Source organism: Zychaea mexicana (genome assembly GCF_025766255.1).
Source record: "Zychaea mexicana strain RSA 1403 chromosome Unknown BDB00scaffold_34, whole genome shotgun sequence".
Taxonomy (NCBI): domain Eukaryota; kingdom Fungi; phylum Mucoromycota; class Mucoromycetes; order Mucorales; family Lichtheimiaceae; genus Zychaea; species Zychaea mexicana.
In genome coordinates, this window is record NW_026516697.1 from 271,481 (window position 1) to 292,847 (window position 21,367).

A 21,367-nucleotide genomic window follows, 5' to 3' on the forward strand; every position below is an offset into this window, starting at 1 on the left:
ATCTTGGCCCTTGAATCTTTTCTTCTCTGTACAAATTTCATTGCAATCTGCTCCAAAGTGTTCTTTCTCTTTTGTTTTGTCATTTCCACCATTATATAATCTACAGGGTCAAAAAGATATAAAGTATATCTAAACATATACTATACACATAAACAAAGACGGTCTCTCTCTATCTCTCTGTCTCTCTCTCTCTTTTCTCTTTCTCTCCCTTTCCCCTCACTTCTTTAACCAAACAAGGCAGGCTACGCACCTGGGCCGACCCACGTCTTTTCCTTCTTTTACTCGTTCTCCACAGTTTGTTTGCTTCCTCACTACCATAAACACAGCAGCATAAGACCAGAAACCAACAGCAACCAATAAGCAACAGAAGCCGCAACATCAAGTGCAACGCCGTATGTCCCCTGTTGCTTCTTCGACAGACGAACACAGTGTGGCGCGACTTTCGTCATCCAATGCGTCGAAAAAATCTCCGTCTGGTCGTCTAACCAGTCCTGCTGCATATGTGTTCGCGCCGAGCTGGATGGCTAACAGTAAGGAATCGCATAAACCGTCGAATTTAGCATTTTCGTCATTCTCAACAAGTACGTTAGAAGGACAAGAGGGGGTTGGGGAAAGAAAAGCAAAAAAGGAAGAAGGAGATATGTGCGGAAGGATGGAGTACGCGGTTAGAGAAAAAAAAAGACAGAGGATGACACATTCTGATTCTCTTTCTTTTTTATAAACTCACAGGCAGTCCCAATGCCATATCCCCGCAGCGTGCAGTGCCAGGTTTGTCTCAAATAGCTTTTCTTTACTTCCTCAAGCCCCCTTTACTTTCCACCATTTGAAAAGACCCGTTTCTTACATTAGCCCTTGTAATTCATGCGCATAACGTATAGTGAAAACCCACAATCCAGCCCCACGATCTTCCAACTCATCGCCCTATCCAGGACGCCCATTGCATAAACTTCAACCCAAACCACATCACGACATCAACACTACAACCACCACCACCACCATCAATCCTGCGACAACTGCGACTACAGCTACACCTCCGTCATCATATCGATCCGAACAGCCTGACAGCTCCGGGTCGTTACAAGAGAGCGAGTTTCCGATCCTTGGGGAAGACGCCGCTTCAGACAAACGCCACGCTGGACGATCTGCTTGGAGCAATCCAAACGCAATCAAGGCCAAGGTACTTTGCCCGCCTGCTGCGGCCTCAGATGAAAGTAATGCAGAGATTCCTTTGTCTCCAAATGACATTGAGTTGGAGCGTTTAAAAGCACTTGTACCGAAACGACGCTCAGGAGCAGCATCTTCTTCGTCGAAGCGGCTCTCACATCATCATCACCATCACCATAATCATCATCATAATCACCATCAGCATCATCCAGCGTCTCCCTTAATAAGTCCCACTCCGTCCCGATCATTATCCTCGACACAGCGTATGAGGCCCAACAGCAAACAATCTGCTGCTATGAGAAACAGCAATAATGGCAGTAGTAATAGCAGCGGCAACGGCAACACTAACAGCGTCATTGCGAAAAGCGCCAGCAACGGTAACATACGCACCTCTCCGTTGACCAAGCTCCCTCTTCATATGGCATCGAGGGAGACTGCAGTAGTCAAGCTACCAGCAGCAGCATCTTCGTCCTCCAGACCAAAACGTGCATCATCGTCGGGAAGTAGCATTAGCAGCACTCACAGTCAGCACAGTGCTTGTGACCAAAGACTTGAAGCGCCGCCGAGGATTTGTGAGCTTACTGATGACACGACGACAACAACGAGCAGTCCATCGTTGCTCGCGTCTCCACGAACCTTGATGGACGAGGATATCATGGAGGAAGCGTCGGTTGTTGCAGTGGATCATCACGATGTCATTGGGATTCACGGCGTCAATGAGCATGAGAGAGAGCACTTTGTATCGTGGGTCCGTGCCTGGGCAAGTCGTCCAGCCGTGAAGGCTGCTGCCACCATGGAAGTTCCAGTGATCAACCCGCGGTTTTTCGGTAGCTGTGGTGAATACTCGTACTTTGGACCCTTGGGACATCATCGTATTTCGAGATAATAGTCAAAACCAAACCCTTACCCCTTCTTCATCTTGTCATGTCATAGCTAATCCTATCTTTTTCCTTCTTTTCTTTTTTCTTCCCGTAATATCTACCATTTATCATAGTTAGTCTTCTTCCACCCCCCCCCCATTTTCAACCCTTCATATCTCGTTTTCTTTCTTTCTTTATCCATCAGTTCCTCTTTTGTACTGATTTGTTTATCTTTGCTCTGTCTCCTCTTCTCCTTGCTCCGCTTCTTGTCATCTTGTTTGCAAGGAAGGTGCACAGGAATCATTATATATCAAAAAAACCCCACTGCACCACATGTTTTATTTGCAGTCCATTGTTTATTATTATTAGCGTTATTTATATAAAAAAAACACACTACTTTTTTTTTATTCGCTGCAAACTAGGACCCATCAGTAACATGATTAAGGGCATAATTTTTTATAGTATTATTAATTGGTTTATATTTTATAACTACTTTTTAAGAAGATCCCGGTGCTTGAGTTTCATTTTACTGATCTGTGAATCCACTTGGTCAAGCCGAGCTTCAAGCTCTTCTCTCCGACGACGCGTGAGCGCGTTGACACCGCTGATAGGAATCTTGCTATATTCCGCTTGAAGCTTTACACATAAAAAGAAGAAAAAAGAAGGGTTCGGATTAAAATCAATTATTCGGATAGCCAGAAATGGTAGTAGTAAAGTGGTAATAAGAGTACGAAAAATAAGGTAGCGTAGTAAATAAGAACAATAAATATGAGGATGAGAGGGGGTCGCTAGGTGAAGGATTTTTCAGGAGAATAAAACAAGAAGAATTAGGAATACAACAAGAATATAAAATCCACGTACGAGTTCCTTTTCCCGAAGGAGTTCTCTCAAATGCATGTCTAAATCAGCGACGGACTTGATTTCTGGTAATTCTTTCTTTGTTGCCGCTGTTGTTGTTGTTGGTTTGTCGTTCATCTGGGATGACTCCTTGATTTCTTCTGGCTTGGATAATGCTGAGGTGACTACTGCTGTCACCGCAGTGTGTTGCTGTTCTTGACGTTGTTCTTGAACAAACGACTCGATGGCACTAATTATATCGTGCAAATTAAAAGGTTGGTTTTACTGTAGATAGCAAAGAATCACCGATACCATGTGTTATCATTCATTTCACATACCTTGATTTGGTGGTTGTGCTATATTTTGAGGTAATATCGCTATAGACAGATATGTCCTCGCTGAAGATGCCCATGCGCAAGAATTGCTCCATCGTTGCCTTGAGGACACGGACTTGATCCTGTGAATGCCGCAGCTGTGCTTGCAGTTTTTCATTTGACAAAGTCTCTGAAGATTTGGACTTTTCATGCTTGGCTTTTTCTTCGCCTAAGGCTGTTTCATGGCTGTTTCGTAGCTCATTTATGGCTTTCTCCAATTCAGCTTTCTCAGTAACAAGTTGTCTGAAAACATGTATTTTTTTTATCGAATGAGTATTATTTTCATGAAGTTTCCTATAAGGTTTATACCGCAAACTATGTATATTTACCTGACCGTTTCAGTGGCTTCATTCAGCTTATCTGTCACACACGATAAGTCATCTTGGAACCGCTCTTTGGATGTCTATCATCATGCAAGCGAAACGTATATAAGTATCTCTCTTTTGAAGTTTAATATGAAAGTAAGGGCAGCTTGTCCATGTAGTACCTTTTCTGACTCGTATTTAGTTTGTAAGGCTTGCTTTTCATTCGTAAGGTCATCCACCGATTGGCTCAGGAACGTAATGTCTTTATTGCACGCTATACAACACGCAAAAATTCATTTGTAAGAATTATTAAGGCGCAATCGTCGCATACTTATCAACTTTTCTACCATGTTACCTTCTTTTTGACGCTGTAATGCCTTTACGACAGCGCGCTCTTTGTCAAGTTTACTACGCCAATATGCTTCTGAGCGCTTTGGATTATGATCCGAGTCCGAAGATAAGTCTGTGCTGTCGCCATCTTCATCCTTGTTATTAGCAGCCACATCTTCATCACTGCTTCGGGACCAGCTCAGCTCCTCTGTGGATGATGACATATCTTCATCAGCCTTGGGACTACCAGAAGCTAGGGGAGCAGCAGGAGGCAGACCACGAGCAGAACGTGGCGATGCACGGGGAGGAGTGCGAGGTGATACTGGCTGTGACAAGTTTTGCACGGTATTCGATCTAGCTAAACGAGGACTTGTAGGTGTGGGTGGCGGAGACTGCTGCTGCTGCTGCTGCTGCATGACATTATTCTTGTGCTGCGACCATTCCTCCACTCTGGGTTCATCCTGAGATCGACGTGATCGTAAATTTGCAAACGAGGATGCAGGACGAAGCGAACGAGGACGAGCAGCCATGGTAGCAGCACGATCGTCAGTGGCAGCAATGATCGGCTTGTTGCTATTATCAGTAGGCAGACTGCTACGTTTTTTCGTAAGGATAGGATGCGTGGCAGGATCCACGACAGGTTCTTCGGATGCATTGGGCTTGCTGCACATGGGCGGAGAAGCTGATCGTAACCTGTCGCCTCCTGACGCTGCCCGGCTCTTCATGTCCCGCACACTTGCATGTCGAGTCAATCCATGACCGCCGGCACCTTCTGCTGCTCGGCTGCGAAGGAAAGCTGCTCGAGTATCGTTGACCGCAGTAGCTCCAACGGTATGTGACATGGTGCGTTGACGTACTCCTCCAGCTGTTGTTGCTGCTGCTGCTGTTCGTGTAGTGTTGCTCATGCTGTTGGTTTTTAGTGAAGGACTGCTAGACAGAGCTTGCAAATTCTGTACACTCATTGCAGTTGGCATCGTCGGCGCTTTGGCCGGTGCTATCTTGCCATTATTCCCTTGTCGACGGTTGGAAAGGAGCACACTGAGTGCGTGAATGAATATGGCATCATGGCGATAAATGCATGAGTGAGAAAACAATTTTGGTGTTGTATAGACAAGGTAAATAAACAGTGTCTCCTTTTACCTCAACCTTTTGCTTCTAGGCTTCGGGGAATCTTCATCGCATAGGCTAGCCGTGTCTATAGAAAATGCCGACTCTGTAGTTTTAAAAAAAACAGTTAGATATTAATTTATCACTAAATATTATTGAGAAAAATAGCTGCCACTAGGTGGATTGGTATTACCTGCCGGACTCGGTGGTCGTTGTGGTCGTTGCTCGTTGGTACTTGTTTTACCGAGAGCGAGTTTTTTCAGATGCCAAAACTTTTGGCCAGCGGAAGAAGTCCTATCCTTGGACTTGACGGTGGATGACATAGAAGAATAGAGAAAGTAGGTAGAAACAAAGATGAGCCGTTCGAAAGGAGTGGACCTGGGTTGCTTTGATGGATTGACTTTATATAAATGTTTTCTGAAAAGCCTAAAATAGGGGTAGCCTCTCTCTCTCTCTCTCTCTCTCTTATGCTGTACTTTCTGGTGCTTTCACCAGTAGAAACCTTTTTTTAGGGTGGGAAAAGGGGAGGAACTGGGTGGGAGACACATACACGCAGAGAGAGCTTGAAAAAAAAACTAAATAGCAGCAACAGCTATGTGTACAACAACAACACCAGTGCCTGGACGTGCTCTTGCGCACGATCGCATGGTAAATTTCTTTTTCCTTCTTCCTTTTACCGCCTCCAAGAGAGAACTTTTTAAAGCTCCCTATATTGTATATAGTACACTAGGTGATATATATCATACCCAAAAAGTTGCTCCCGATTTTGGGGAGAGATTATCGAAAAGCTTGTTTATACTTTGGGGATGAAGATGGAGTTGGAGCAAAATGCTGTGTTTTTTTCCTTTTGTTTATGTTGGTGAGTATATATGTTACACTTGGCATTGAGGCAGTTTCTAAGTCTAAAAATATGTTTTCGTGACAAAATCATGGGTGCACAGATACTGTCATGTTTGTGCATGAATCATTATCGTTAAAACTGGATGATCTGCGGGACAATCACTTTTTGTTTGTGCCTCGTCTCAGAACATAAGTGAGAAGATTTAGCGTGTGATGCTGCACACTTAGAGAACGGGGCAACTCATTCACTCGTATAACGGGATGCAGGGCTATCTTCTTGATAAGGAAATGCTGTTCCCCTTGATTTCCTCTTCCTTATTCTAGATGGTGGTGAGAATCAAAAAACTGACGTTTTAAAAGCTTTTGCTACAGTAGTATGATTGAAGCAGGAGCAGTAGAAACATCAAACTCATAATGGCTAAACGTAAAAGATATCATTCGGCCAAAGAGAAAAAGGAGATACTTTTAAGTGTATGTCAGATTATAGAGTTGAAGAAACTTTTTTCCATATCTCAACCTTCTTTTTTAACGGGGAGGTTGATGGTGATGGTGATGGGGTCACTTGAGTTTGACATGTTGTCTGGAAGTCTCGATGGTCCGATCGCAAACACAACCTGTCATCTAAATTGATTGACGGCCCGTAGGAACATCAGCAGCATCATCTCTCACATGCTGACATGGATAGTCTCGTTGCCACCCCTCGTTGCTGGCGTGGGTGGCAAAAGTGAAAAAAAAAAAGTAAATTAGCCAAGTCTATAAGCTTTACAACCTTCAACGTAAATACCAGCAACATACCTGTTACTTTTAGTGTTTTAAGAAAAAAGTGGATCAGTGCACTTTCATGCCGACGTATGATATAGCCGACAGCTCTTTTTCCATTTTCCCCTAACTTCGTCCCACGATGCTTAGAGGTATCATCATCCCCCATTGCCCCCGAACGGTACATACAGACCCAAAAGCTTTTTTGTAGCACCTCCCATTTTAACGCTTATCAAGTAAGCATACGCCGAGCAACCAACGGCTTACATGTACAACACATAGGGGTGATAGTGATGATGATAGATGTCATTTTGTGAAATAAAGAAAGATACCATGTCAGAGCAATCTGATATGAAGAATAGCTTGAGCTGTCAGTATATTAGATGGACATACGTCGTCAGAGTAAGATGTGTAAGCATTGATGCACGTCGAGATTGACATCTCGCAAAATGTGCTTCGCCAATCGACGCAGGGATGCTAAAATGGCGAAGCATCTGCCATGTATCGATACAACATATCATACTACTGTGAATCTTCGTAGTGTGCCATATAACTCGAAAATAACTTAAACCAAAGACTTCTGTATGAACGATACACTAATTTCTTTGTTTATCATTCGCTTATAGTTTAATAATCACTATTGGTGGCTAATATGCTAGCTTTAGCCGCCTATTACACTTTGATGCAAAAACATAAGTACCGTACATGCTTTACTCTTTTTTTTCCTTTGCTCAAGCAGCAGAAGCAGCAAACATATGCCCCTACCTCTTGTCATTATCTATTTACTCCCTCGTGCTTTGAGCCAACAACACATGGGCGCAAGTGCTACCCCATGTACGCAGCATTTCCACTGCTACAGTATCCCTAATTGAAAGTTACTCCATCTGTACATGTCATCAGCTCAAGCTTTTGGTTAAATGTTACGTCGTGCTCCACTCAATAACCCACAATAGGGCTCCTTTTACTGTTGTAATTCTTCGTATAATACGACCGTTACGAATGTTATAACACTACTTTTGATGACGCACAATTGCTTATTATATGATAGAGGCTTCCAACAAGAAGCAGGGAGCCAGTTTTTTTGTGGAAAAGGAGTAGTGCGATGTTGTGTATGGAGGGCAAAATGGCACTACTAACAGTCTTCACTCGGCAGCCACAGCCAGGTATAAGAACAATTCTTTTTTCCAATGATCCTAGGAAAAAAGAGTACTTGGACTTGGCGTAAATTTTAAAACGAGTTCCAACGATACAGCTACTAGATGCACTGGCGCTGTTGATCAACCACCCCCTTCGCGTGCTAACCAGTAAAAACTTGGCATAAGGCCAGATAAGGGAATTCGATGGTCTTTTCGTTTTTCCGAACGACAAAAAATCAGATATGATACTGTAGATAGTGGCAATGATGTTGCAAAACTATCTTCTGCAGGAAGTATAAGCAAGCTCCACTTAAATGTATATTATACATCATTACAGCTACTATTACAGTATACATTTGCCTTTGCATTCTATATAATAATAGGTGTACTAGGCAACAATGGAACAAATATATAATATAGACCGCATTACATTAAAGCTTGTCATAAATTCTGTACATACGCCATGATATATGGGTCGTGCTGTTTATAAGTACCTTTGAATGTAACTCCTAATAAACAGGTGCATAGACCGAAAACAAAAATAAATCCGGAGTTATCCTACTGATTTAGTAAGTGGTGTTTCCTTTATATAGCAACAACATCAGCAGTAGCAGTTTGTTTACGGTTTATGTTCAGCTTAGGTACTCACTGTGTATTGACTTTTAGTATGTGTCTATAATGTTGCTCATGAAATGTAATTTCGAGCATTTATAACAGAAGCAATTGCACGCATCAATCATATCAATAACAGCAACAAAGCTATATTTCACCAGATAAGATATGTTATTTTATAGTTACTAACGGCAGGACCATGTATAGTTTAAATACGCACAAAGTAGGAGAACCGCGCACTGTAGTCTTCAACGCGACCTACATAGACGACAATGATCTCCGTTTTAGTTCGCAATGTATACTTGTACATCTGTGAAAGTACGCAGAGCATTTTATCAAGGATGGTGATGCTGTGTGTGCAATAGCGGATAATGATTATTTATTGGTTAAACTATCTTAATCCTTTTTTCGTTGCAAGAAAAAGTAAAAAATGCCATTTTCCTCCGATCCCTTGATATCTGAAGCACCCATCACCAAGTCATCGTTGACATAGCGCATATGGTCAATGGTAGGATTATCATCGTATACCATGGCTGTGGATAAAACGCCACGAAATACTATTTGACGTAGCTAATATTGTAATGACAGTTTTTGATTAAAGTTAATAACGTGTTAATGGCTTAGAAAAGATATTATTTTATACTGTATGTATTAAGCTTCTTACCTGTGCACGTCCTAGCTTCTCGTACCAAACATGCTCTCCCGCATCATTTAATACAACTACTGGCTCCACATCTCTTTCCGAAAAGAAATTGATGCCGACCCAGCGAATTTCCTTCAAGCCTGGAATTTCAGCATGGCCATCATTCAAAAAACCACCATCCCATTTGCCAAACAAAAAGCTGGGTTTATCAATAGGCTTGAGCTGGTTATAGATCTCTTCTTCGACCGAGGGCTTAACCGGATCATTCTTTTTGGCAACCAATTGAGCAAATGTTTCTTCCCTGATGAAAGCAATTACGAGGAAAGCAAAGATTAAAATTGGAAAGATGCTTTTGTTATAGTTTCTACTACCTACGCTGAAAGAGACATTGTTGAATACTAGGTAAGTAAAAAATAAAATAAGCGAAAGAGGCTAATAGAGAATCGATGGTACTACTAGGAAGAAGTCGTGGGACTCCTTTTGTTCACTGGATAAGCATTCTTATTTTCAACATGCTATCTGATAAATTATGCTTCTTATGCTTCCATCTGTGTTCGAGATTATTAATGTTTCGGATCTTGTGGTTTCTTGTAATACAAGGGACCAACCAGGTCTTTTTATAGACAGAAGCGACAGTTGTTACTGTTCTTCGCGTTCACGGACAGTAGCACAGGCCGTCTGGGTCCATTTTAAATAGATTATTGGTGCATAATTTTTTGGCATTTCACACGATAGAGGATTTGAGTTGCATAAATCGCCGAACGTTATCAACAATTACTTACAGCAACATGGTCAGCAAAACGGAAGCATTTTAGTGGTGTAAGATACACTATCGAAGACTGTGTATTGTTAGCATATAATATGTGACGATGGTATGGATAGAACTGAGGGCACACCAGTGCTGCTTTTAAAGATCGCGTCATTGAATCTATTATCAATAGTTTCTCACTGAGATCGAGCTAAGCCAAATGTAATATATGTTAGTAGTATAGCTCTCGAGAAGTTCGCTTCTCATACAGCTTTGTCAAGCCTGTTTCCGAGTTCAAGATCTCGAGCCTCCCAATCGTCTCGTCATGCGAAAGAGAAAAGTGTGTAACAGAAAAACCAGTATAGTCACAACATTTATTAGTCCCTCTTGTCCACTCCATTGTAGCCCTGTTTAGTACAGGTCTCACCCGTTACACTTCATCAAAAGCTGGCTTCTTGATAGCATTCCGGAAACAAGCCGATTGTATTTCTTTATATGAGCTTGCGGTCCTGTCAATATATGTACAGAAAGTGGCTCTTGTAGTGGTGGCAGATCGTACAATGATAAGGCACTATCGCTTGTGTAACTATGCAGATTGCTAACAGAGTTTGCTCTCACACAACACGCACACACCGACATCACCAGAGCGGTATTAAGCGCCGCTGCAAAAGGCGCTTCCCATGTTTGGCTGTTTATGCCAAATCATTGTGATATGCACCGTGTGAAACTGACTTTAGCTGACCAAGCCTTTTTTTACACGGTATAAAGCGTATGCTCTTATTTTTATTCTCTCTCTTTTACCTTTATTATTTCTGAGAGAAATAAACATGGCTGCAGATCTTCAAAGCGTCACTCTCTCCAACGGCAAGAAACTTGAGGGTAAGCTAAATAGACACCCAAGTAGTTTGTGTTCCTTCGCTGACCTCTTTGTGGTTGCTGATGATGATGATTAAAACATGTATATTGCTACTACTATGATGCATAGTCCACACTCACCTCTTCATCAACAATGAGTTTGTGCCCGGCCATGGTCCTTTGATTGAAAACATTAATCCTGCCACAGAAGAAGTTATCTGCGCTGTCCATTCTGCTGACGAAAGCGATGTCAACGCTGCTGTCGAAGCCGCCAATACCTGCTTTAACAACGTGTGGCGCAAGGTCGCACCAGCGGAACGCGGTCTCTTAATAAACAAGCTTGCAAATCTTATGGAGCGTGACAAGGAAGAATTGGCTGCTCTTGATGCTTTAGACAACGGCAAGGCATACACTGTTGCTCGCGATATCGATATCACTGACTCGATTGCATGCTTCCGCTATTTCGCGGGCTGGTCCGACAAAATTCATGGTAAGATATATACGAGTGACGTTGAACATTGTAAATATAAACGAAGAAAGGAGAGATGGCTAATAAAGGTTTCAAAATAGGTAAAACGATCGATACCGTCGCAGACCGTTGGTGCTATACGCGTCACGAAGCTTTGGGTGTTGTCGGAGCTGTCATTCCATGGGTAAGTTAAATCATCTGCTAAGATGATCACGTGTGTTATACCTTCAATGTAAGCTCATACTTTCTCCCTCATGAAATAGAACTACCCCATTATGATGGCAGCATGGAAGTTTGCTCCTGCCCTTGCAACTGGCAACTGTGGTATGTCTACAAATACCTTGTTTAACTAATAGGACTGCGATTATGTAATGGTGGTGAATGGTATCACATGGCTGGTAGTGTAGTAGGATGAAAGGCTGATGTAATCACTGCTATTACTAGTTGTCATGAAGACTTCTGAGCTTACGCCTCTCAGCATGCTCAAGTTTGCTGCCTTAGCCAAGGAAGCTGGCTTCCCTGCTGGTGTTGTGAACATCATCACTGGTTATGGTGCCACTACTGGCAACTTCTTGGCCAACCACAAGCTTGTTTCCAAGATGGCTTTCACTGGTTCTACTGTCACCGGTCGCAAGATCATGGAATCCTCGTCTCATAGCAACTTGAAGAAGCTTCAGCTCGAGCTTGGTGGCAAGTCTGCACAAATTGTCTGCGCCGATGCCGATTTGAAGAACGCTGCAGTCATGGCCTGCGGTGGTATCTTTAACAACCACGGTCAAAGCTGCAATGCCGGTTCGCGTATCTTTGTCCAATCATCTGTATTCGACAAGTTTATGGACCTCTTTGTCAAGGCCACTGATGATATTGTTCTTGGCGACCCATTTGCTGAAGGTAAAATGAGAGAAGTGTTGAAATAAGAAGGGACTTTTTCTTTGTCTAATAGTGTAAACGGTTCTTTTTATTAGACACTTTCCAGGGACCACAGATCAGCAAAGGTCAGTTCGACAAGATTATGAACTACATCAAGATTGGCCAAGAAGAAGGTGCTACGTTGTATAAGGGTGGCAAGCGATGGGGTGATAAGGGCTACTACATCGAGCCAACCATCTTCATCAATTGCAAGAACAACATGAGGTTTGACATAGCTTTTAGTTTTTGGAATTGAAAATTGGAAAAAGAAGCAGAGCAAGAGGCGTCCAATGACATAATGCAATGTTAATTTTAACGCGATGGGTATAATAGAATAATGCAAGAAGAAATCTTTGGCCCTGTGGTGGGAATTGCTACCTTTGAAACCATTGATGAAGCTATTGCTTTGGCCAACGACTCCACCTATGGTTTGGCCGGTGGTGTCTACACCTCTAACGTTGATACTGCTATCCGCGTATCCAACGAGATTAAGGCTGGAAGTAAGTTTAATATTAACCGGTTTTGCTACATTATATTTTGCAATATCTAGCACCATACAACACACACTAACCAAATATCTATTATAGCTGTCTGGGTAAACACTTTCGATGTCTTCGACCAATCCACACCCTTCGGTGGCTATAAGCAATCAGGTTTTGGCAAGGAGTTGGGTAAATATGCTTTGCAGGAGTATACCCAGGTCAAGGTCGTCAAGTTCCAGCTACTCAACACTGGTGCATAACTCTCTTTTATCGCGTCCCTTTAAATGTTTTAAACCATTGCTCCCCTCCTCTTCGCTAATCCTTCAAACATAACAAAATAATCCATCCATCCCATCTTGCTATACAATACCAACTTCCTCCACTAGCAGAGATTATTTTGTAACGAAGCATTGCTGAAAATCGAGTCGTTTGAACCTGGTCGCATCCACAGAATAGCAAAAGCTGTTTTTGATATGTATTGTGAATGATAGCTCTAATGTCCAATAACGTGTAAGATAACCCATTTTCACAACCCACTTTGGTACTTTCCATACCTCCAATCACAGTCCTAGCTCAAACACGCTTCACAACCTTTCGAATTTTCAACTTAGGGTAATACTTTGACCATTAAAAAGACATAACAGTGGTGTAAATATGTATATTTTAATAGATATCAACGATGTACAAGTGAATGTTGGGAACGACTAAAAGCACTGCTTAAAGTGGAAGCTCTGGCGAGCATACGATCCTGTTGATAAGATGAAAGAGAGGTGAAGCTGGAAGTGGACATGATTGACATGCGACGCTTATCTGTTCGAATGGCAGTATGAACATTGGTATGTGGAACACGTTGTTTTGGTTTCTCAATAGGCGGTCGGGCTGACACCACTGAAGATCGCAAGCTGTTTTGCGTGGCTACCGAAATCCGCTTGCTTGCATTTGAAGCCCGTCGTGCTTGATCTTCACTAACAGCACTAATAGGAAACAGAAAACATATTGAGTTGTAAAGTTGCCTTCCTAATTTTTTTATATTACCGCTTCTTACCTTGGTAATTTTGTTGATACAACACCGCATTCGCGATACTGCACGCGTTCCATAAGTTCCGTCAACCGGTCACTGATCGTAAGTAGCGACGCGTCGTCTTGACCAACAAGTCGATCCACTTGCGGTTCGATCAGTGCAGTAGCCAGTCGTCGAAGACTCTTTCCAATGTTATTCTGGTCCCGCTGCAATTCCTCAATAGCATCCTGCAAATTTTCATGCACTGTCTGCAACTGCTCGAGTTCATGGACGATCCACTGATGGCGATCCTGCTCCTCTTCGGCCCGATCTTTCTTGTCTTCCTCGAGCGGTGGTGGTATCTCGTTAGATTCGATTATGTCGATGCCTTCCGACACCTCTTCGACCACCTCCCATACTTTGACAATTTCCTCTTTGCGATGCTTGACAATCGTTTCCAGTTCGGTCTTGAGAGTAAACACCTGATGTGCCACTTCAGCTGCGTCATCGTACAAGACATTCATCTGCGTGCGCGTGTCTTCTAATTCGGCGTTGGCTTGGTTCAGGGTTGCTTGAACCTCAAGCAGCAGTTGGCGTGATCGACCGATATGGTTCCTGGCCAAGACCTTGAGGCAGTAAAGACTAGCATCGAGGCGGGTGATAAGACATTGAAGAGACAGTTTGCTGGCAAAGCGCTCGTCGAGCCACTTGGGTATGTAATCGTTATTGCTTGCCGAGCTGCTCGTATCGTCAGACTCTTCTTCTGATTCGTACACTTCACTGACAAAGTTGGTGTCTTCTTTCCAGTCCTTCTCAATCCGCACAATTGGTCCTATGTCAGTTTCGAGACGTTCCAGCAGACCTTGCAAAAGCAAGGGTGGACGCACTAATCGTAATGATTCTTGGACTTTCTCTAATCGCTTTTCGATGTCGTTTAATTCGAAGCGTAGCTGCGTGCGATCTGATTCGAGACTCTTTTGTTTGTCGAACAGAGTCTGGGTATATGTGAGTACTTTAGCCAATTCAGCTCGGATTGCCTCATCCGTCCGCTGTTTCTCGGGTGCCGTCAGTTCGCCTTCCAGCTTCAAACATGTGTCGTACATTTTGCGCTTGTTGGTCAATACTTGGGCCACCTGCTGATTGATAACGTCGAGGTCTTTTTGGACCTCATGGAGGTTTGACTGTAAAATTTCATATGAAAGCTCGAGTTCGTTCAGTGTCGTAGCTTTTTTGAATGATTGACGTTTTCGGTGTTGCTTTCCTCCAGGATATAGTCGTGCGGCGGTCAGTTGTTCCTGCCAATGCGTCGTTGCTACGCTCTTGGTTACCACTGGCGGCGATGGCATCAGGCTGATTTGGTTTTCAAGATCATCCTGAGAGGCCCTCCGATTCAAAACATTGCGCACCACCTCCCACTTCTTTTCAATGGTTTCGCGAGCTTCGTTGAGCTTGTCATCCTCCCGTTCGTCAATCTCTTGCAGAACCGCATCCACCATTTGTCCAATATCTCGACATAGGCGACTGATATCTTCACGTGAATATAAGATCGGATCCACGGACAGGGTGTCCAAAATGGTTAGCGACTGTGTAATGTTGGAGATGCTGCTCATAAACTCGTCGTATGATTCGCAGGTCTCGCTGCGCGTCGTCTGGCGTGCTGCTGCTGCTTTCCGGATCTGTTCGACCTGCATGATCAGCTCATCCTGGTCCAGCTCGAGCTGACAAAATCGGCCATCGATGCGCTCAAATACGTCAAAGAGTTTCTCAACCTTGTCGTATTGTAGCTCACACATGTCCCAATCGGCTTGATGAATTTGCTCAACTTGCTCCAGCTCTTCGCGGTAATGGAGCATCACACGTTCGGCCCGTTGATCCGTATCATCAAACATCTCGTGTGCTTCTTGAAGCTCGTATCGGAGGCGTGCAGTCGTAACTTGTACACGCTTTGTCGAGTCCGCGTGCTCTTCTTGGCTCATTTGAGCATTGTTGAGGATACTGTCAGTGATGCGAGCGAGTGCTGATTCAATGCTGTCAGTGAACGTCGTTTGGTAATCGAAAAAGGCTTTCAGTATCTTTTCGAAATCCCCGTCAACATCTTCTTCGTCCGTGTCAGATGAAGGCTGTTCAGGTGAGGATCCACGGCGTTTGCTACGCCATTTATTCGATTTCTCGCGACCTGCTACTGACGCGGTTGGTGGCACACCTGCTGTTGTGACAGACGATTGAAGAGTTGACCGTGACACTGAGCGTGAGAGTGAGGAGCGGTAGTCGCTGGCTGTTTCCAGTGGTTTGATGTTGCTGCTAAGATAGGATGTAGATGATTTCGTCTTTAAAGATTGCTTTCGCTCATGCTCCAATCCTAAGTAAACATCTCATTTTCAGCATTTATTGGCGTATATAGATTTGCATGGTCCATTTTTCCTTTCTTACCTAGCATTCTACTCCGTACTTCATCTGTTCGACACATGTCAATAGGCGTCAACCCCTTCATGTTCTTCAGCGTCAAGTCCGCGCCCTCCAGAATCAACACTTCAAGCACTTCCGGAACTCCTCCGAATTCTGCCGCAAAATGAAGTGGCGTATTTCCGTTCGGATCGGCAATATTGACAAGTGCGCCAAGGCGCACAAGTAATGAAGCGCACATGGCCAAATGTTGTGGTACAGTCGGTGCTGCCATGATATGCTTCACAACGGGATCGTTGGGCGGCTCGCTCGCTGAAGATGAATTTGAACCCGAGCTTTGGATCGAGAAGCGGTTTCCGTCGTCGGTTGTTGCAGTGGGCGATGTAGGTGAAGTTGTTGCCATGTTTGGCTGTGATGAAAGAGACGAGAGCGAGTTCATGCGTGTCGGACGATGGATACTGTTGGTACGTTGTCGGTTGCGCAACAGGTTGTTGCCGTTGTTATTCTCGCCCTTGTTGCTCTTTTGAATGCCCCATGAGCGGCCATCTTTGTCTACGCCAATTCGGGCAAGATGGTGGAGTGCTGTGCGACCCAGCAGCGTTTGCGAATTGACATCAGCCCCAGCCTGGTAGAGCAGAATGATTGTATCTATAGATGGCAGAGGTTTCGCTCGCATGGCGTAATGGAGTGGTGTAAGGCCTGTTTTCGTGTCATGGTGGTTGACAAGCAGAGGGCCTGACAGCATGCGCTGCTCGTCTCGTAGTGGTGGTGACCATAGCAATAAGGTCTGCAAGGTATGGTGGTCATGCGTTTTAACTGCGTGCAAGAACGCGGATCGAATAATCTGTACAATGGGTGCTGCTGCTTGATCCAGCAAGTCAATGTCTTTGAGTGAGTCGAATTGCACGTGGGAAAGCGACGATGGGTATGACGGCAATGATGATATGAAGGTCGACAGTTTTGTGTAGTTGATGGGGTATTTGCATAATGGCATTTTGCCGTGAAGATGCTATAAAGAAGAAGACGTTGGGGTTTATCATTTGAGTTGCTCCCAGAACTACAATTCATCCGACTTACAGTGAGTTCGGGACGTTTGCACCGCAGTGCTTCTTCATACAACTGGACGATATCCGGACTTCTTCCGGCATATTGTATAGCTGACCATCCATGTGCATCGGTTATATCAGGAGACGCGTTATAGCTCAGGAGAGTTTTTACAATTGGCAGATTACCATCCCGAGCTAATCAATTATCCCCCCCAACCACCCAGACAAGAAGTGATTCGAGTATGTGAGTCCTGGTCCTAGAGAAAATAAGGGGCGTATGTAAGAGTACTTTACCTGCATACATCAAGGCAGTTGCGCTTTTGCTATCCGTGCCGTCGACATTGACACGACCGTCTTCCAACAGCAGCTGGATGATTTCGGCTTTGCCGAGATAGCTGGCCAAACAGAGCGGAGTGATGCCCTTGATTTCGTACTGCGGCGAATTAAGCGTCGTGACATCGATGTTTGGATGGCGAAGCAGGATATTCCTCATAATCTCGAGATGATGTTCGTGTGTTTTCGATATCAACGGCAAATTGGCTGTGTTGATGTCGGCTACATCCAGATCCAATCCGTAAATTGCACATATTAGAGCCGTCCTAAATGTGTTTAAAAAAAGGGCACAACAATCACATTGTTACACACACGCACACACTAGCTTCTTTTTCGGGGGGTGGACAAGAGGGAGGGATATTCAAGAACAAAGCGAAGAAGATTTACCTTCCTCGTCCATCCTTCAGGTTGATGTCGGCGCCCGCGCTCAGTAATAATCGTACCATATCCGCATGGCCACCCAGCACTGCAATATTCAATGGACGGCTGTGATATTCCTGGCCGCGCTGTAACCGCTCTCGCAGATCAGGGCGCGAGGCAGCGTCGGGTGGTAATACGGGCGAGAAAGTTTCACGGGCGTTCCATAAGACAGGGCTGTTCACGTCAATACTGGATTGGAGGAAATAACGGGCCTTCTCGATATCATTTTTCGCTACAGCGAGCAGGAAATCCATGCGCAACAAGGCTTAGTAGAAACGATGGGCAGAGAAGAAAGAGAGAGAGAGAGAAAAGAGAAAAAGAGACAAGAGACAAGAAGAAGGGAAAGAAGAAAAAGGTCGGTGTAACGGATAGAAAGAAGGAGACAGTTTATTTGCAACCACGATGTCGTTTTTTTTTGTATCGATGCCAAAAAAAAAAAAAAAAAAAAAGCCCCGCTGTTATATTGGTTGTCTGGGACGCCGATCATGTCTTCACAAGACAGCGGGAGACGGCGTCATTGTCAATGTACGCCTCCGCACTCCACAGTGCCGACAATCCGGTAAGATGGTGCTGCGTATAGAACCCAGGCTCGTTGACGATGGATTGGATTGATTCCTGCATACACCGCTACCATTTAGTTTTGTTGTGTTGAGTGCGACAGGCTTGTGGTACCCTCAAGGTCGCTTACCTTGACCATGTACTCTTGGTCATACATATCCACACAGTTGCGTAACGTGTTAGCCATGGTCCCCTCGGCTTTATCATACTCGTCGTACATTTTTTCCAGCACTGCCCTCACTATAAGGATTAAGTTAAACATGCTACTCGCAGCAGCTCCCATACACGACTCATTTTCATCTTACGTTTTTCAGTTACAGTCGTCAGGGCCTGACGCGTCTTGTTGACATCCTTACGATCTACGGTTGCAAGGATCGTACTGCCTTCTTTCGTTAATTTTGACCACGAATCTGCACTGTGTGTTATTCTGTGCTTAGTAATTTACTCTTTGTGAAAGGGGGAAAAAAGGCTCCACTCCAAGAAACTTTACTGTTCACGAAATGCGTCCAGCCGAATTGTTGACATGGAGTAGTGGCCTCCGCTGGGAGCAAGAAGAGAAAGAACGGAAAAATTTGATCCAAGAAACCAGAAACATGCAGTTCCATATTTGATCAACTTTTAAGATTTGTCCTTGGAGACGGGTAGTGCCTGGGTTGCTATTAGTAACGCTTGTAGCTGTTTTTTTGGTTACACTTGATAACTAACAAGCTGCTGCTATGCAACCATTTATCCGTGATCTATGGCATGCATGTGTTTTTTAAAAGCAAAGCAAACATGTATTCTTCCACTTGAACGAGAAGAGTTATATGTGCTTTTTTATGGTTTGTTTATGGCATTAGATATATATAATAGAGAACACCATGACAGAAAAATATGATATGACACCTATGCTACTTGGCATTGCTGCACTACCACCATTTGGTTCCTTAATATGTAAACACGCGATTCCTTGTTTTTGATATTCACCAATGCTGCTTCTTGTTTCGTGCGTCGCTTTTGGACTTTGAACAACATCGGCTCCATCGCAAGCAAAGCGGCCCAGGTGAATAGATACCCCCATATGTGAATGTAATAAATGCTACCCCATGCAATGCCGACGCGTGATAGATGCAGCAACTCGAACGAGGCTATCAATATCGCGCCGAGCATCATGGTGACAACATTTCCCGCTATATTGTATATCGTCTTATAGACAGTCAAAGGAGACTTTTTCAGTGGGTCTTTTGCCGACATGACTAGTGGTCGCACTGCTCGTCGGATACGCCGTCCCAAGATTTGAATCAACCCAGTGCTGCACAAAAGACCATAATAGCCTGGATGAAACCCGTGCCATAGCCCAGACACAACATATGTGGCGATCAAAGCTAAGGATGTCGGCTTGCTCGTATCCGGGGGACACAGTCTGTTGTAGACATAATGTCTCAGCCAGCTGGTCGTGCTTCGATTCCATCGAGTAGACGCATGTTGCATAGATTGAGAAGTTTCGACCGCAACCCAATCGACGTTTGTCATCCGGTCCCATCGATGGTTTCCTTCCTTGTCCACACCGTTATATCCAAACTGTGAGAGAATGCAGCTGCCTTCAGCCAGAAGCCAGACACAGTAAAATTTTAATCGCCATACAAAACCGGTTATGTAATAGGATAACAACCTACAAGTAATAAAAGTGATGTCATAGTGTGGTCAGTCATGCCCCTTTTTGATTTGTGGAAAGCTTATGATAGAACAAGCAACATACTTTTTGCAGAATGGCAAAGCCAAATAATCGTCATCCAGAAAGCGAAAGCAGTTGTATGCTGATCCTATGAAAGCCGTGATTCCACCAAATAGTATGCCAAGCATGATCTGGCGGAGTGCAGGCTTGCATGGCGACGGCTGCTTGTCGCTTGATACTAAAAAGTAGTTGGTGTATCTATAGTACTCCATGTACTCGCATGTAGGACCGACAAAGAACCCTCCAAAGAAGCAGAGCCATCCAAAATACTCGAACAAGGTAGGATAACGATCAATTTTCATCCGTTTGTTATACTCAGCTTCTCGAATTGTTGCCGAGTTTCTGTTGTCGCTTTCGGTGCTATTATTTTTTTTATTACATTAATGTTGTTTCCGCCGTCCGTCGGCGACATTAAAGCCAAAGGATGTAAACTTGAAAGTTAACATCATCAATGGGCCCGAGTAATCCAACTTGCTGTCGCCCTCATTTCCTTTGAGCTGTCGGTCAATATGGCTTGATACGTATATGGTTATGATATACGCATGCCAGAGTGAGTCTTACATATGCGCGTTTTTGGTTTTCATTCATGCGCCCAGCCAAGCTCCTTCACCCCACCCCACCCCCTCATCTATTGACCCGAAACAAAAGAAACGCCACCCTAGTTGATCAATGCACATACCAAATTGCCATGCTTAGCATTGCTACTGCAAAATTTACGTATGGACCATTCTTGCCGCGAAAATACTTCATAAATGTCCATGTAAAGATAGCCGTCAGGCCAATATGTACGGCTCTAATATAAAGCTTGAGAACGGATACTATTGTAAACAATGCGTATCCAATGGAAAACAGGTGTCTAGTTGTTGGGCTTTTGGCTGGTAGCTTGCGATAGATTAGTGCCAGTGGGTATGTTGCAACGATGCAGGTGATCAACTTGATGTGGTCTGTGCTGACCGTATCGCCTAATTGGTCGGCCAGAGAGTCGAAAAAGCGATCCATACTGGTTATAAAACTAATACTGATGTATCAAAGGTAGCAAGTTTACTGCCACCGAAAGGTAAATGACGAAAAGGATTAAGAAGAAGACTAAAAGAAGATGACGCTTTGCTTTTCTGTTAATAAGTATATCGTGTGACACTCCTACTCTGTAATGCATGAAAAATGTTATAGCAAAAGCTGCGTAGCTACTGCAGCATTTATTTACGGCGCAATTAATGTTTAAAACACAGTAAGTTTTATCGAGCATTACTGTTTATACACATGCCAAGCATTTTGGCTAGTCAAACTTAGAAGAACTTGGGGTTTTCTACATGTAGGCATATCCCAGTACATAAGTCTGCAAGTGGATGCGATTTACTACATTGCCCTCAAGTAAATATGTAACTTCAGAAAGAGCAGGCTTACTTTGAATGCACTATGTGTGATCAACATCACGGTACGTTTGAGCGTTCCTCCGATCGCCA

General features: G+C 43.9%; 7 protein-coding genes across 7 annotated transcripts; 2 read left to right on the top strand and 5 right to left on the bottom strand.

The window, feature by feature from the left end:
- Positions 1-266: 266 nt before the first annotated feature.
- On the top strand, positions 267-1,499 carry BDB00DRAFT_362302 (uncharacterized protein). Its single transcript, XM_053117082.1, has 3 exons — positions 267-581; positions 879-1,296; positions 1,323-1,499. The coding sequence occupies exons 1-3, from the start codon at positions 395-397 to the stop codon at positions 1,342-1,344; spliced, it is 627 nt and encodes a 208-aa protein (XP_052979953.1). The 5' UTR covers positions 267-394; the 3' UTR covers positions 1,345-1,499.
- A 1,197-nt stretch (positions 1,500-2,696) lies between these two features.
- On the bottom strand, positions 2,697-4,180 carry BDB00DRAFT_362355 (uncharacterized protein). Its single transcript, XM_053117083.1, has 5 exons — positions 3,896-4,180; positions 3,723-3,814; positions 3,565-3,638; positions 3,200-3,478; positions 2,697-3,111 (listed from the first exon to the last, which is right to left on the bottom strand). The coding sequence occupies exons 1-5, from the start codon at positions 4,092-4,094 to the stop codon at positions 2,829-2,831; spliced, it is 927 nt and encodes a 308-aa protein (XP_052979954.1). The 5' UTR covers positions 4,095-4,180; the 3' UTR covers positions 2,697-2,828.
- Positions 4,181-8,720: 4,540 nt separating this feature from the next.
- On the bottom strand, positions 8,721-9,225 carry BDB00DRAFT_763239 (uncharacterized protein; the record flags this gene model as incomplete). Its single annotated transcript, XM_053119386.1, has 2 exons — positions 8,721-8,894; positions 8,989-9,225. Coding segments are annotated over 2 exons (411 nt in total), but the record flags the coding sequence as incomplete, so codon positions are not given.
- A 1,209-nt stretch (positions 9,226-10,434) lies between these two features.
- Positions 10,435-13,077, top strand: BDB00DRAFT_822134 (aldehyde dehydrogenase domain-containing protein). Its single transcript, XM_053123449.1, has 8 exons — positions 10,435-10,594; positions 10,701-11,060; positions 11,141-11,223; positions 11,303-11,363; positions 11,484-11,930; positions 12,005-12,173; positions 12,282-12,448; positions 12,536-13,077. The coding sequence occupies exons 1-8, from the start codon at positions 10,543-10,545 to the stop codon at positions 12,688-12,690; spliced, it is 1,494 nt and encodes a 497-aa protein (XP_052979956.1). The 5' UTR covers positions 10,435-10,542; the 3' UTR covers positions 12,691-13,077.
- On the bottom strand, positions 13,078-18,085 carry BDB00DRAFT_928824 (uncharacterized protein). The gene is made up of 6 exons (XM_053128939.1): positions 17,600-18,085; positions 17,174-17,478; positions 16,911-17,074; positions 15,861-16,842; positions 13,476-15,789; positions 13,078-13,404 (listed from the first exon to the last, which is right to left on the bottom strand). Exons 1-6 carry the CDS (start codon positions 17,884-17,886, stop codon positions 13,104-13,106), a joined length of 4,353 nt encoding a protein of 1,450 aa, XP_052979957.1. The 5' UTR covers positions 17,887-18,085; the 3' UTR covers positions 13,078-13,103.
- BDB00DRAFT_822139 (uncharacterized protein) lies at positions 18,082-18,820 on the bottom strand. The gene is made up of 4 exons (XM_053123450.1): positions 18,681-18,820; positions 18,496-18,605; positions 18,321-18,430; positions 18,082-18,247 (listed from the first exon to the last, which is right to left on the bottom strand). The coding sequence occupies exons 1-4, from the start codon at positions 18,713-18,715 to the stop codon at positions 18,116-18,118; spliced, it is 387 nt and encodes a 128-aa protein (XP_052979958.1). The 5' UTR covers positions 18,716-18,820; the 3' UTR covers positions 18,082-18,115.
- A 255-nt stretch (positions 18,821-19,075) lies between these two features.
- Positions 19,076-20,903, bottom strand: BDB00DRAFT_872166 (MBOAT, membrane-bound O-acyltransferase family-domain-containing protein; the record flags this gene model as incomplete). Its single annotated transcript, XM_053126922.1, has 4 exons — positions 19,076-19,841; positions 19,929-20,264; positions 20,349-20,417; positions 20,584-20,903. 4 exons carry the CDS (start codon positions 20,901-20,903, stop codon positions 19,076-19,078), a joined length of 1,491 nt encoding a protein of 496 aa, XP_052979959.1.
- Positions 20,904-21,367: the final 464 nt, after the last annotated feature.